Raw genomic sequence first — 16,200 nt, 5'->3', positions numbered from 1 at the left:
AGATTTTTGTGTGGACATAAGTTTTCACTTCTTTAGGGTAAATACCAAGGAGTGAGATTGCTGGATCATAACGTTAGAGTGTGTTTAGTTTTATAAGAAACCACCAAACAGTTCAAATGTGCTGTACCATTTTTCATTTCCACCAGTAATGATTGAGAGTTCCTGTTGTGCCACATCCTTAATAGCATTCGGTGTTGGCAGTGTTCCAGATTTTGGCTATACTAATAGGTGTGTAGTGGTATCTCCTTGTAATTTGCATTTCTGTGATGACATATAATGTAAGGCACCTTTTCATATGCTTATTTTGCCATCTGTATATCTTTGGTGAGGCGTCTGTTAAGGTCTTTTGCCCGTTTTTAAGTTGTTTTTTTAATTAAATTTTAAGAGTTCTTTGTATATTTTGGATAACTCCTTTATCAGTTGTTTCTGTTTTTTTGATAGTGGCCATCCTTACAGAAGTGATATCTGTGGTTTAGATTTGCATTTCTCTGATAAGTGATGTTGCACATCTTTTCATGTAACTATTGGCCATTTGTATGTCTGCTTCGGAGAAATGTGTTCAAGTTCTTTACCCATTTTTTTAATTGGCTTGGTTTTTTTTGCTATTGAATTATAGATGTTCCTTATATATTTTGGATGTTAATCCCTTATCAGATATATGGTATGCAAGTATTTTCTTCCATTCCATAGGTTGCCTTTTCATTCTCATTGTTTCCTTTGCTGTGCATACGATTTTTAGCCTGATGTTCTACTTGTCTGTTTTTGCTTTTGTTGTCACATCCAAGAAATCATTGTCAAGACCAGTGTCATGAAGCTTTTCCCCTGTGTTTTTTTCCTAGGAATTTCACAGTTTTGGTTCTTAAATTTATGTATTTAATCCATTTTGAGTTGGTTTTTGTATGATGTAAGATAAGTGTCTAATTTCATTCTTTTGCATGTGATTATCCATAAATGCTGTTGAATCTCTTTTTTTTCAGTTCAGTTATTACAGTCTTTTTTTTTTCCTTTAAGTAGGCTCCATGCCCAATATGGGGCTCAAACTCACAACTCTGAGTTCAAGAGGTTCATGGTGTACTGACTGAGCCAGACAGGGGCCCCAGTTATTACATTCTTTAGCTCCAAAATTTGTTTGGTTCCTTTTAAACATTTTCTGTTCTTTCGTTGAAAATCTCATTTTATTCATGCAATCATTTTCCTGAGCTCATTGGGCATCTTTATGATGGTTATTTTAAATTCTTTGTCAGGTAACTCATACATCTCTAATTCTTTAGGGTCAGTTTTTGGAGACTCATTTTATTCTTTTTATTGGGCCATCTTCCCTGTTTCTTTATGTTCTTTTAAATTTTGTTGTTTGTATGATTGTATTTAAAAAACACTCCTCTCTCCCAGTCTTTATGGACCTGCTTAGTACAGGGAAAGGCCTTTACCAATAAGCCTGGCTATAGGGACGCCTGGGTAGTGCAGTCGTTAGGCGTCTGCCTTCGGCTCAGGGCGTGATCCTGGTGTTTCGGGATCAAGTCCCACATCGGGCTCCTCCGCTGGGAGCCTGCTTCTTCCTCTCCCATTCCCCCTGTTTGTGTTCCCTCTCTCGCTGGCTGTCTATCTCTTTCAAATAAATAAATAAAAAATCTTTAAAAAAAAATAAGCCTGGCTATAGATTCTGGGAGCTTCTCAAACCTTTTCTGTGGATGTGTCTTTTGGACTTATGTCTGTAGATTCCACATTAAAGGAATTTTCCAGTTTCTTTTTTTCCAGAAGCTTGTACTCTTTTGTATCTTTTGGTGTCCATCTGTTGTCCTTTCTGGGTCCTATGAAGTAGCAGCATACCATCCAGCTCTTTTTTGTTCTTGGTGGTCCCTAGGCAGCTAGAGTAGGCTGGGTGCTGTCATTGCCCTAGGTCAGGCTAAACAGAAACCAGTTCTTCAGGCAGTCCCCCAAAAGCTGGAATGTTGGATACTCTTTCTCCCCTGAGGGAGAGATTGCTGAGCTGCATTGGTTTCTGTTTGCTGTACTATGGATTCTCTGAACCTGTAGCTTGCCACCCAGCTTTTTTCTGTTGTCAGCAGGCCTCAGGCACCTAGGGTATGCACGGTCCTGTCTGTGCTCCAAGATGTTCAGGTAAGAAACTAGTTCCTCAGGCAGCCCCTACCCCAAGTCAGAATGTTAGATGTAAAGTCGAGTCTTCTCTTTCCATCCTCGGGGAATTTGGGAGCTGAGAGTTTTTTTTTTTTTTTTCCAGTCGTGTGGTGCTGTGCCAGGAAGAGGGACTGTGGTGAAAGGGTGACATGAATTTTCCTGCTGGCTTTGATGCAGTTGGTTTAGTGCTCACCTGGGGTACAGGAGTCTCTAAACTGCTTTCTGAATTTCTCATGAAGGGAGTTGGCATGTGTATTGTTGTTGAGTTGATGTTTCTTTGGGAAGAAGGAAAACCTGGGGCTTCCTGTTCTGCCATCTTGCTGATGCCACTCCCATCAAGTACCTTCTTAAGTGAAACTGGCTTTTGTTTTGTGAATGGTCATGAAAAATAGTTTGGCGACATCTTACATAGGACTGGCTTTATTCTGTCCTTTGGTTTCTTCTTCTTTTTTTTTTTATTTGAGAGAGAGAGAGAACATGTGCATGTGGGTTGGGGGAGAGGCAAAGGGGGAGAGTCCCAAGCAGACTCTCCATGGACCAGAGAGTCCAGTGTGAGGCTTGATCTCAGGACCCATGAGATCATGACCTGAGCTGAAATCAAGAGTCCGATGCTCAACCAACTGAACCACCCAGGTGTCCCTCTTTCCTTTGATTTCTTTTTTTTCTTTTAAGATTTTAAAAAAAAATTTGACAGAGACACAGCAAGAGAGGGAACACAACCAGGGGGAGTGGGAGAGGGAGAAGCAGGCTTCCCACCGAGCAGGGAGCCCGATGCAGGGCCTCCATCCCAGAGCCCTGGGATTATGACCTGAGCCGAAGGCAGATGCTTAACGACCGAGCCACTCAGGAGCCCCTCCTTTGATTTCTTGATCACGAAGAATCAGTGAAGCAGTTTGGTGCAAGTGCCTTGATACGTGCTAAGGTGCCAGTAGTCTTTCCTTTTATTTTGAACTGTTAGTGCAGGGGCACCTGGGTGGCACAGTTGGTTAAGTGTCAGACTCTTGATTTTGGCTCAGGTCATGATCTCTCAGGGTTGTGAGATTGAGCCCTGTTTTGGGCTTCGAGCTTGGTGTGGAGCCTGCTGAGGAGTCTCTCTCTCCTTCTGCCCCTTCCCCCTCTAAGAAGAAAAAAGAAATGAACGGTTAGTATAAATGTTAATATTGCAAAACAGGGAAATGAAGTCTTAGTATTATTATGAATATGGTTTTGACCTTGCAGAACTCTAAAGTGTCTTGGGGATCAGAGGTTTGTGAACCACACTCTCAGAACTGCTACTTTACCAAATTATAACGGTTCCTTTCTATTCCTATTTTTTAAGTCTTTTTTTAAAAAATGGTGAATGGATGTTGAATTTTGTCAAATGTCTTTTATGCATCTGTTGAACTTGTGTGATTTTTAAGAATCAGTTTAATGTGGTGAATTAATTTGAACCAACTTCGTGTATTTGGCATAAACCCACATTAGTCTTGATGTATTTCAATATTATTTTTCCATTTATCTATGTATTTAGTACTGCACATGTTTAAATACCAGAAGACACTATTATTATTATCAGTTAATATTCATGTAGAATCACCCATCTGCTTGCCACTTCTTCCTCATTTCTTGCTGCAGCTGTAAGTTCTCTCTGGAATAATTTTTATTCTGTGTAAAAAAGTCCTTAAGTGTTTATTTTAGTGTGTGAATCAGTTATTGTTTGTCTGAACTTCAGTCCTTATTTTTCCTTTTCTTGGAACTTGGAACTATGTTTTTTGGGTGTAGAATTTTAGGTGGACAGATGCTTTGTTTTAGCACTTTGGATGTATCTTTCATCTGTCTATCTCTTGGATTCAGTGTTCTTGTCGAGAAGTCCCGAAGATGTTGTCTTTTTTTCCCTCAGGTGGTTAACTGATTTTTCTTTGGTTTTCTGTAGTTTTATTATGTGTCTAGTTGTGGATTTCACTTCAGTTCTAGAAAATTGAATTCTTGGCTATTATATCTTCAAAATTGTTTTTGCTCTGTTATCTCTCCTTTCTGGAATTCCGGTTAAGCATACCTCTTTTCACTGTATTGTGTGTATCTATCCTTTGCGATATTTAAATTAATCTAATGAAGAGGTGTTTAAAATACAAGTTTTTTTTTCAATTTTCAGTTTTTTTGTTTTTAAACTTTATTATTGGAAACAATCTCAAACAGATGAGAAAGTAGAATACTAATGAAATCCTCAATCAGCTTTGGTAGTTCTCAGCTGCTGGCCAGTCTTGTTTCACCTATAACCCCAACCCATTTTCCCATTCCCATTTTATCTGTGAATATTTTGGTATTATCTTTTAAAGATATATTTTTATAAAATTTATAAAATCATTTTTTAAGATTTATTTGAGAGAGAGAGCACGAGAGAGTGTGAGGTAGGGGGGAGGGGCAGAGGGAGAGGGAGGGAGAAACTCAAGCATACACGACCTGATCTCACGACCCTCAGATCAGACCTGAGCTGAAACCAAGAGTCAGATGCCTTAACTGTTTGTGCCACCCAGGCACTCCCAAAGTTTATAAGATCTTTATAAAATACTCCAGTTGATGCAGAAATATTAATTTTAAAAATACTTGTTTGAAACAGGATCCAAACACTGTGATTGATATATCTCTCAAGCCTTTTTTACCCTGAGGATTCCCCAGCATCTTTAATTTTTCCTTGCAGTGTATTTGTTGAAGACACTGGGTCATTTTCTGTACAGAGTTTCACATAGTTCGAATTTAGGTTCATGGCTTTTTTTTTTCTCTTAAAGACAACTTCATAGGTGGGTGGTGTATTTTTTCATCAGAACTAGGGCACACATAATGTTTGGTTTTCTCTTGTGATGTAAACAGCTATTGATAGATGCTTGGATCCTTTAGTTTATTAGGGATCTTTAAATGGTGATGTTTTTCTGTCATTCCTTCTTTATTAGCTGAGATACTTCAGTACAGAGACATTTCTTATCAATTATTGGTTCATATGAGAAAGGCAGAATAAGTGCTTGATTTTTATTCTTTTCCAGTTTTCAAAAATAATGAATTGATTTACTAGCATCCTCCAGTTCTGACCAGTTAGAGTTTTTAGGTTTGTTTTATTTTTATTATAAACTAATGGATTTAAACACATCTGATACATTTCCAAATATTTTTAGTTGACGTAATTTGCTCTATAAGGGTCATCTATGTTAGAACTGGAAATGAATGCATATTATTTCTATTTTATTCTAGTTTGCATTTATGCCGGATCCTCAGTGAAAATAAAAGCCATGATAGTTCAACTTACAGAGGTAAGACTTTTAAAAGTATCATAGCTATTATTTTTGTCTTGGTCAAAATTAATAGATGTTTTGTTTTCCGTTAAATTGTTATGAATGAAAAACAAAAGATATGAGATAGTTCAGATTATATAAAGCCTTTATATGAGTGTATTACAGTTAGGATTAAAACTATAGTTACAGTAAGACTATATATTTCTGTATATAGATGTTTGATCTGCATAATAGTCACATATTGCTTGGCTTTTATTGTTGTGACATGGTATATTTGGCCAAATAGCAGTTGATAGCTGTATTAAAAATTACACAGGCCAGCTATCAGTCATAAACAGAAGAGAAAATCTAGCATGGAAAAACTATTCTGATCTTGTTTGCACTAGGAAATTTCCAGAAACTAAGGTGGTGTTTTTACTAAAGCTGGTTATGTTTAGGTAGTATCTGGGGATCTTATTAAAGGCAGTTGTCATGGAAAACATTAAAAGCAAAGGAGTTGTTTACTACATATCACAAGTACGATTTATTAAGTAAGATATAATTAAACAGGATGTAAATTTTAATTTTAAAGGCTTTTACTATTTAGCATTTATTAATATAAAATTAGGCATTTGGATTTAGAAAAGGAGGGGCAAAAATAAAAGCAATTATGTCTAGTAAGTTTAAAGCATTTTCATATGTAGCTTTCAGTGAGGGTAGAACCCATAACAGTTTTTTCAATCTGGAAAAAATAATTTATAACCAGTAATCTCTTTTATTTATTTATTTTTTCTTTTCTTTTTTTTTTTAAAGATTTTATTTATTTATTTGACAGAGATAGAGACAGCCAGAGAGAATTCATTATAGTTATTTAAATCATGCCTTTATGAATAGAAGATTAAAAACAATGTTTTTCTATAGATACTCGATCCCATAACGCCGGGATCACGCCCTGAGCCGAAGGCAGACGCTTAACCGCTGTGCCACCCAGGCGCCCCCCAGTAATCTCTTTTAAATAAAAAATGATTAAGTAAAATTCATTATAGTTATTTAAATCATGCCTTTATGAATAGAAGATTAAAAACAATGTTTTTCTATAGATAAGTTTACTTTTGTTTTATCAAAAATTAAATCTTAATATGAGAGTGTATACTTTTTAAAGAACATTCGAATTTTTTTTTAAGATTTTATTTATTTGACAGAGAGAGACAGTGAGAAAGGGAACACAAGCAGGGGGAGTGGGAGAGGGAGAAGCAGGCTTCCTGCTGAGCAGAGAGCCGAATGTGGGGCTGGATCCCAGGACCCTGGAATCATGACCCAAGCTGAAGGCAGACGCTTAATGACTAAGCCACCCAGGCACCCCAGAACATTTGAATTTTTGAGTGGAAAGCATTTTTTAACAAATGAGCCTTTTTTTTCTTTTGTCATTTGGGTAAGACCTTTTTTAAGACTTAACATTCGTAGCCTGCACCCTCACTTATTTTCCAATTTATTCTGCTTATAAAGTTGTATGATCTTTCATAAAGATTTCTGAGGTTGCTATAATGCCTTTTCTTTTGAATAAGTCAGTTGACTGCCAGAGTTGTTAAGAAAGTAAAGAAAGACTCCTTCATAAAAGCACTTGGATACTTAACTTTTTTCTTCCCTGTGTTTAAAACAAGTTTATAACTTCTCAGTTAACTTTGATCTCGTTTGTGATTGAAATCTTGTGTGGGTAAAATAAGAGAAAGAATTTTCAGAAAACTGTAAATAGCGTAACACAGGATAATTACTCTTCGGTTTAAAATGGGACAGTATGGATCTTTAATAACTACCAGATTTTTGTTAATTTGCATGGTTGTTCTGATTCACATATGAAGCCAAAAATAGTTACGAGCGTGGCCTCATTGACTGAATCGCCAATGCTCTCTTTCATCTGCCCTTGCCTGCTTCCTTAATGCATACATTCTTTGGCTGGTACCTGCCAGGAGTCAAGCTTTGGTCTAAGGGCTCCAATTGGTAGTCCATGCAGAAAACTAACTGAATGTCATTTCTTCGAATTTCCTCTGTTCTGTCTCAGGGGGATTGAGTTTGGGTAGTGTTCCCTGAGCCCTTTGCCTTTCTGCCCCTCCCTTCCCAGTTTCTTTTGCTCACACTACTTCTCCTTTTTATAAGTCCCTTCCCCCCCAGGAAAATGATACTGTAATGATGGCTGATAAACACGAGTAGTCCTGACATAACCAAGAACTAGTGTCTTTAGTGGTCAGATCCCACAAAGAATGTCTAAGAATCTCTAGAAGTCCCTTTTACTTGTGGCTGTCCTTAAAACTACTTTTTCTGAGGGGCGCCTGGCTGGCTTAGTTGGAAGAGCATGTGACTCTTGATCTCCAGGTCGGGAGTTTGAGCCCCACGTTGGGTGTAGAGAATACTAAAAATAAGCAAAAGGAAAAACCCTACTTTTTCTGGAATGTTAGCATTAAGATAATATCTTTTATTTTTGTGTATAATTATAAGGTTTGTAAATGTAATGTTTTTCAACTTTAGTATAGATTTTACAGGATTTTGTGGGGTTAGCCTTGGTAGTCTTAAAGTACCACTTCTAAAATACAGTAGATGTTCCTAACCATTTAAATGGGCATTTAAAAACGTGTGAAATGGGGACTGCCTTTGCTATTTTGTGGATGACATTGTGATTGTTTTCATGTCACTTAGTGTCAGCAAAATGACCTGGGCTATTTGTTCTCTATTGTAATCTTCTCTGATTAAGACGAGAATTTCCTCAGCTCCTATGAGCCCATATTCTTCTGGGAATTTAGTTTATGTTGTTCAGCTGTTTTGTCCTTCCAAGAGTGATAGCTTTTTTTTTTTTAACTTAGTTATCTGGATAACTTTAATTTTATTTATTTATTTTAGAGGTAGCACACACTTGAGAGCAGGGAGGGGCAGAGAGAGAAGGAGAGAAGCAGATTCCCCACTGAGTGTGGAGCCTGATGCGGGGCTCAGTTGCATGAGCCTGAGATCATGACCTGAGCTGAAATCGAGTTGGACACTTAACTGACTGAGCCACCCAGGCATTCCTAGTTTTTATTTTTTTTGAAAGATTTTTTTAAGTCGACTCTACAACTAACGTGGGCTCGAACTCACAACCGTGAGATCAAGAGTCCCGTGCTGCACTTACTGAGCCAGCTAGGTGTCCCTGGATAACTTTAAAAATGATTATTATTTATTGTAAAAGCATTTTATTAATGGAAATTGAAAGCATGAAATTGACCTCATATTTCTACCATACTAACAAATAGAAATTTTTTCCTATTCATTTTAGCTTTTATATAGTTTATTATAAGCATAATGAAAGCATATTTATGAAAAAGGTATAGAATATGTTTAATAATGAATTCTTCATAAGGAATTGGGATACTCTGGCTGTATTTCTTTTTTTTAATATTTTTATTTTGAAGATTTTTATTTGAGAGAGAGAGACTGAGAGAGAGAGAACACAAGTGGGGGGAAGGAGAGGGAGAAGCAGGCTCCCCACTGAGCAGGGAGCCCAATGTGGGGCTCAATCCCAGGACCCCGGGATCATGACCTGAGTTGAAAGCAGATGCTTAACTGACTGAGCCACCCAGGTGCCCTCTGGCTATATTTCTGTAGCAAATAATTTAATGAACAAATTTATTTCATTGTAAAATAATTGTAAAGGTTGCTTAAAGGGATATTGATAAAAGTTTTGATTTCTATGCTGTTCCTTTTTTGTGACAAGTAGTCAAACTAAGGGAGAAGATTTTTAAATATTTGATGTTTTACTTCCTGTTTTGCCCTGAAAGATTTTTGATTCCCTTCAGAAGGATAAATTGACTTTATTTTACAGCTGTTTTTAGAGCTACTTGTTTTTCTACTTTTTTTTATAATTGAAGTACAGGTGATGCATAATAAATTAGTTTCAGGTGTACAACATAGTAATTCAACAACTCTATAACTATGCTCACCACAAGCATAGCTACCATCTGTCACCATACAGTTGTTTTTCTACTTTTAATGAGAGGAGGGAGTAAAGTTTTCAATGTATAGAACTAAAGAAAAATATGGTCAGAAGGAGGTATTCACGCAGCCATTAGCTGCACCGCCCCCCCTCGAATTCCTTCTCCAGGGAAGGAAGCTATGGTTATAGTGAATGAGACAATTTGTGGTTGACAGTTCTCATAGAACTGCCATGTTATGTATGTATGTATGTAATTATTTTAGTTTGAATTCTGAAGAAAATAGAGGAGAAAAGGTCTAGATTTGGGGAGAAATTTCTCTGAGAGTAGGATATGTATAAAACTTGATTTTATATTGACTGGTATTCTTTATCTCTTTTCAATGTAGCCCTGAGATTGAATTGACTATAACCTGAATTTATTTAGAAAAATCTGTGAAATTTGCTGGTGAGAGAAATGGTTAAATTAGTTTATATCCACCTGCTGGAATTCCATGCAGTCACTGAACATAATTTTGGAGACTTTGATAGCACGAGAAAATACTTTAAAAAGTGTTCGTGGGGGAATCGGAATACCAAATGATGTGCACTGTGAATGCAAATATGTAAAATATGTAGATACATAGACAAAGATCGGAAGGAAACGTTTAAGCAGTAGTTATGTTATAGTAGTGGAGTCAAGGTTAACTATGTTCTACTTTTAGTGTTGTGTTTTTGTGAAAGTAAAAGGGAAAAAATCTGCTAGAGAAAAGCATTAGAAGTATATTTTTCTTATTATTTTTGATACTTATAATTCTGAGAAGTAGGAAATACAGGGGTCTTCCCTCAGAAGGGTCTACCTTTTATGTTCAAGAGGTTGTGTTCTTACACTCTTTCTTTTATGTTCAACAGATTTCCAGCAGGCTCTTTATGAGTTATCATACCATGTCATTAAAGGAAATCTAAAGCATGAACAGGCATCTAATGTTCTTAATGACATTAGTGTAAGTATACACACACACACACACGCGCGCTTTTTAATTTAATAATTATTACATATTTCTTTTTGCCTTTGATACAAAGATCCCTAAAGTATATAACTTGCATTTCATTTTGTTCAAAATTACAGTAGTGAATGTTTTAAGGCAATATTGGTAAGCTGTTGTTGCTAGGCTGAAATAAAGATATTTTAATCTTTTTGTCTGGTTGTGCGTAAAGCAGAAAATGTTAGGTAAGCTGAGAGGGCAAAAAAAAAAAAAAGAGCCTGCCTTGTAACAAACTCACAATATACTTAATTAAAAATGGTACTGTAAAAATAATTTGACTAGAATATTTTTCCTAGTGTGGTATATCAAAACATTTTCTTTTGTTTGCAGTTGTTTAGAAATTATATTCTAAAATTTAAGGTTAAATTATTTTAAATTGAGGTTGTGTAGTTCTAATGTTCACTTGATGCCAATTTTCATGTGTTTGCTGTGTTAGAAAATATTAATAACTAGATTTTTTTCTAACCTTTAGGTGATTTTTCTGTCTCACTCTAAATTATTTATTAGAGAATTTAAGTTAGATTCAGACCAGATACTTTTCATGGGTGTTTAGTACTTGAATTGTAAGGTGAGCTCTGAAATTGTAAGGGTGTTGATTGTAAACCAGTAGTTAAGTTTCTTAAGTAGTTAAGTGGTGTATTATTCTATTATTATCAGGCTGGATTTTAACCTTGTATAAATAAAATTATCTACCCAGTTGAGAACAGCTTTCATAATGACTGTTATTGAGGTATAGGACCCAGAGCTTCTTGGCACCAGTATGAATTTCCCTTGTTGCTTTAAGCTTCTGTAGCCTTTTTCTGTTAGGATAGGTAATCTCCTTCATATGCTTTTTGTGCTTTTCTGAGGATAGTCGTAAGGAGCTTCTGTGTTTAGCTGTTGTGATTTTTTCCCCCTACATATTGAAATGTATTTGAGCAGTGGAGGTTCAAATATGAGTTTTTCTTTTATCCTTAAACTTTCTCTGTCTGACCACAGCAGTATTAATTCATGTTGGAGTAGTCTTTTTTTTTTTCAACAACTAATATTCCATGTTGAAAACTCTTGTCTTGCTCTTTTTTTTCTGGTCTTCAAGAAGCCTGAGTACTTGCATTCAGGTAGACATAGCAAAAGTTCATAGGCCTTAAGAAACTTTTGAGCCTGAAGTCTGGTGTGCAATTAAAATTCTTTCATTCTGTAAATTGGCCATTGATGTAGTCTGTTTATGGATTCGATTCTAATATTTTTCCCATTTTTTGAAAATGAGTAGTCCAAATGGACTTAATATGTATTTTGTTTTTACTTAGTTTCCCCTTTCCTTTGAGTCTATATATATACCTTTTCAGCTGGATTGTCTTTGTCCTGGCTTTCTCATGGTCCCATATCTCATTGTCCCATATCTTAGCTGTGGAAGCTTATCTTGCATGTCTCTTACAGCTGCCAGGTTTTTTTGTTGTTAGGATTGTATTTCTTTTCTTTACTCTCTGAAAATAGGCTAGTTTAAGGGTTGCTATAGTGCCAGCAAACTAATTGCAATGATTGAACTGTGATCCTTACTAATGGAAAATGGCTCTAAAATTGGGCATGGGAGCAAGAAGTCAGGAGACAAATCTACAACAAGTGTTGAAGTTTTCATACAGAAATGAGGGGAGAATTTTGGCTTAGTTTCTGCAAGTCTACAAACATCAGTGCATAAAGAAAATAAAGATGGATTTTTGGTAATCGTTTTCATTTTCAGAGAATCTTGAGTTACGGAATGACAGCTCGTAATTGTTTTTGTATTTTTTTAGATTTCTATTCTGATACCACTAGGACTTTTGTATAAATCAGTGTTGATTCAGGCATGAGCACAACATTTAAAGTTGTAGATGAAAAAATATACTGTTTTTAACAGATTTAAGGTACCCAAATTCCAATGGTTTTTTTTTTTTTTTAAAGATTTTATTTATTTGACAGAGAGAGACAGCCAGTGAGAGAGGGAACACAGCAGGGGGAGTGGGAGAGGAAGAAGCAGGCTCTCAGCAGAGGAGCCTGATGTGGGGCTCGATCCCATAACGCCAGGATCATGCCCTGAGCCGAAGGCAGACGCTTAACCGCTGAGCCACCCAGGCGCCCCCCAATGGTTTTTAACATGGAAACTTCATTGGATAAGTGTCATTCATTTGTGCTCGTTAATATTTCCTGAGGTTTTTTTTAATCAAGTTTTTTATCCAGTTTTTTCATGGTAGACATTTAAACATTTTTTCCAACTGTTGTCTTTTTCTATTTTCTCTGTCTTATGAAACTTGGATTTTATTATTTGTCAACATAGGGGTGTTGGGGTTTTGTTAGGTTTTAAGTTTTACTGAAGAGTATTATTCTGAAATCGTACTTGCGGTGTGCTATTCTTGTATTTACTATGAATAATTATATTTTTATAATTAGGAATTTCGTGAGGATATGCCCTCCATTCTTGCTGATGTATTCTGCATATTAGGTACGTATCAAGCCTTCATTTCACCTTTAAAAGTGCTATTTGATAGATTAATGTACTGTGTTTAAATAAAATGTTTTCTTTCAAACCATTTGTAGAAACTAGACTATGTTGTTTTTTTTACTTTATAGAGAATATAGTGTTGTAAGTCATGTGAGTATGATCACTGCTTATAAATTAGCTTTAGATATAGTTTATAATGATAATGGCAATAATAGATATAGTTTATAATGATAATGGCAATATTAATGTAGATGCTATTTTTGCAGAATATGTTTATATAAAATTGAGCTAAATTAAGTCATTTCAAGTAAAAAAAAAAGCTAAGTTTTTTGAAGTTCGGTTAGTCTGAATTATTCAGATTTTAGTAACCACGTAATTAGTCTTACTCAGTGGAAGTTATCAGTGAATGTCAGAATCTCAAGCTTAGGACACTCAAGATATATTTACTTTGCTATTATACTCTTTTGATTCTTCTTAATTTTAGAAAGAGCAAGAAGAGCCAAAGTAATCAAAAGTACTTTTGTTTTGAGGATGAGAAACCAGCTTTGGAAATAGCATCTTCTCTATTTGTCCAGAATAAATAAGAATTTATGCAAGATAAAAAAGGAATATTTCTTTGACTTAGAACAAAAGGTAGTGTCCCTCCATGGGGAGCATGGATTTAAAAAATAATGTATATTATAAATTTATTTCTCTTAATTTTAGATTTGAATTAAAATAACTTTGAGCACAGTTTTCCCCATCAGTGTTATGCTTTCTGTAACTTTGATCTAATAGAAACTTTTACCAGACATTATAATATTCACTTTAAAATAAGACATCCTCTGAGAGTTTGTCAAGCTGGAGTGAATTAATTTAGCTCATTAATCTTAATTCCTAGAATAGATAGGTTACTTAAATGTCTTACTGAGAATCTGGGAATTTGATCTTATCAAATCTGAATGCCTCATGCTTCATCCTTCAGGATGTTTTAAGATTTCATAACAGCAGTAATGTCAGGAACAGGTCAAAATGTATGTGAACTGTGAGTGATAAATGAAAAGAGCAGACCACTGATGGGGTGACCACATGTCCCACTTTTGTTTTGTTTTCCCTGGCATAATTAATAGTGCCTTATTTTGATTTTAAAACCGATCTGGTTTGGATCCTAAAGTTCATACTGTCTATTGAATTGATTTATGCCAGCAATAACAACAAAACCTTTTAAGCTTAATTTTTAAAGCAGGCACTAAAGGTATTACATTTTGTTACATATAAATATAGCTTGAAACAAGTTTAAAAATTTTTTAAAATTGTTTTTACTATAATCTTGTAGGACTGAGTGATTTGTAGGTAACATTTTGTGGAAGCTGTTGTTCCTTGATAGTGTCAGGAGTATATTTTATGTCTTTTTTTGGGTAATCATCAACTCAGCTTATTAGTAAGTTCCAATAATTTCTTTGTTGATTTATTCTATTAGGATATAGTTTCCCTTCATAGTTATTTAGTAATATGAATTATTGGTACAAGTCATTGCTTTTTACTATTAACATGAATTTATGAGGTTGTTGGTTGCTCTTGAAAAATTTCTTTTAGCTTATCCAGTCAATTTTTACAAGCAAGATTAGAATGGCAAACTTAGAGAATTTCCCTCACCTGTCCCCTCACTCACCCACCCTCACCGTTAGCAGAAAAAAAAAATGATCGAAGGATGACCCCAGACCAAACTAGGGGAAGAGGAGTAAGAATGGGCGTTACCTCTAATAATGATAATAGCAATAATAATGTAGTTGCTATTTTTGGAGCATTTTCTATGTTCTAAGCATTGTGTTATGCATTTAATTTCATTTTAATCTTTACAGCAACTTCTGTAAAGTAGGTATACAGATCAGAAAATTGAAGGTCAGAATCTGACAAAGGGATTTTTCAAGGCCACATAGACAGTAAAACAGGGTTTGAACCTGGGTCTTTTTGGTTCCAGAGCCCTTAATTTTTTTTACTATATCAGGTTGTCTTTCTAATATCTTAAAAGTTGTAAGAAAAATCATTGCTGTACTTTCCTGGTTAAGGTAACAGTTTTCTTTGAAAGACTAATTATGTAAGGATGACAGGGCCTGAGAGCTATATTAACCTGGAGAGGGAAGTCTGATGTAACTTGATGCACTGATGGGACATCTGAGCTGGAGTGGGTGGTTGGTCATACTAGGAGTTTGAAATTGTTGAGGGCATTTTAGTAAAATCATAGGGGAAATGAAAGAATTTACTAGGTATCGATTCAGGGTTGATGAATTAGAGATAATGAATTTATTTATTTATTTATTTTTAAGATTTTATTTATTTATTCGACAGAGATAGAGACAGCCAGCGAGAGAGGGAACACAAGCAGGGGGAGTGGGAGAGGAAAAAGCAGGCTCATAGTGGAGGAGCCTGATGTGGGGCTCGATCCCATAACGCCGGGATCACGCCCTGAGCCGAAGGCAGACGTTTAACCGCTGTGCCACCCAGGTGCCCCATGAATGAATTTATTAGAATAGCATCATTAGTTAGGACAAAAAGAAGAAAGAAGCAGGGAAGACGTAATTGTGATATTACAGTCCTGTATTGATTGTTAAGATAGCTCAGCAAAGAAGTTTACTGAGGTCCTAGTAAGCATTTCTTAACGTGGTCAGAACCCAGAGAGTGGTATCTTGATCAAGTCAGACAGCTAAGAGGAGAACAGACGTGGTTTGAGGAGGATGAACCCGCCACCCACGTGCTCTGATCTTAGGGACTTTGGGGGTAGATCTTAGGGACTTTTGGGCCTTGGTAGATAGATGTTGGTTAAAAGAATGGGCCCAATTTAGTCCTGATCCCTCAAGATCAGTTCCTTGAAGTTCTAGCCTGAGGAGGGACCAGAAGACCAGATAACAGGGAGACAACTACAAGTCCCTGGAAGGAATTGATGAGGTACACATGGACTAAAAGTCTAATTGAGTGAATGAGATTGTATTGCAGTTTATGTTGTATAAATCATACCCTGAAATTCTCTTAATAGGCTTCAGCTGACCATGTGCTTAGCTACAGTGGCCAGGATATCAGGAAATGACGCTGTCCAAGATGGGAAAGGGGAGAAGGGCCAAGAAATGTGGATATGTTTGATAATAAATTCCTTTATCTTTTGATTCTCAGTGATGGCAGTAGAAAGTAAACTGAAGCAAATCAGTGAGTGGTAGGACGTTTGGGGAGAACTGTAGAACCCTTAGAAGACAATTTTATTATACCACTAAAATTGGTGTCTCTTGTAAATTATGAGTTGACCTTAATATAATAGTATGTAATCATTAAAGCAATAATCCTGAGATCAGCTTTGTAATCCTGTCAGTCCTGGTTGAATTTTTTGATGCTTGGCAGGAAGAGCTAATTGTTTTA

At 35.9% G+C, this 16,200-nt stretch overlaps 1 protein-coding gene across 9 annotated transcripts in view; it reads left to right on the top strand.

The window, feature by feature from the left end:
- Positions 1-16,200, top strand: part of THOC2 (THO complex 2) — a 112,663-nt gene that overhangs the window by 10,971 nt on the left and 85,492 nt on the right. For all 9 annotated transcript variants that reach the window (XM_034649962.1, XM_034649966.1, XM_034649965.1 and 6 more), the window contains exons 2-4: positions 5,359-5,417; positions 10,225-10,316; positions 12,762-12,813. In XM_034649962.1, coding sequence (XP_034505853.1) covers positions 5,359-5,417; positions 10,225-10,316; positions 12,762-12,813 — 203 coding nt within the window. The remainder of the gene's footprint in view (positions 1-5,358; positions 5,418-10,224; positions 10,317-12,761; positions 12,814-16,200) is intronic.

The sequence above is a fragment of the Ailuropoda melanoleuca genome, chromosome X, assembly GCF_002007445.2.
Source record: "Ailuropoda melanoleuca isolate Jingjing chromosome X, ASM200744v2, whole genome shotgun sequence".
Taxonomy (NCBI): domain Eukaryota; kingdom Metazoa; phylum Chordata; class Mammalia; order Carnivora; family Ursidae; genus Ailuropoda; species Ailuropoda melanoleuca.
The sequence above is the reverse complement of the archived record's forward strand: the minus strand, read 5'-3'. Positions and strand labels throughout refer to the sequence as shown.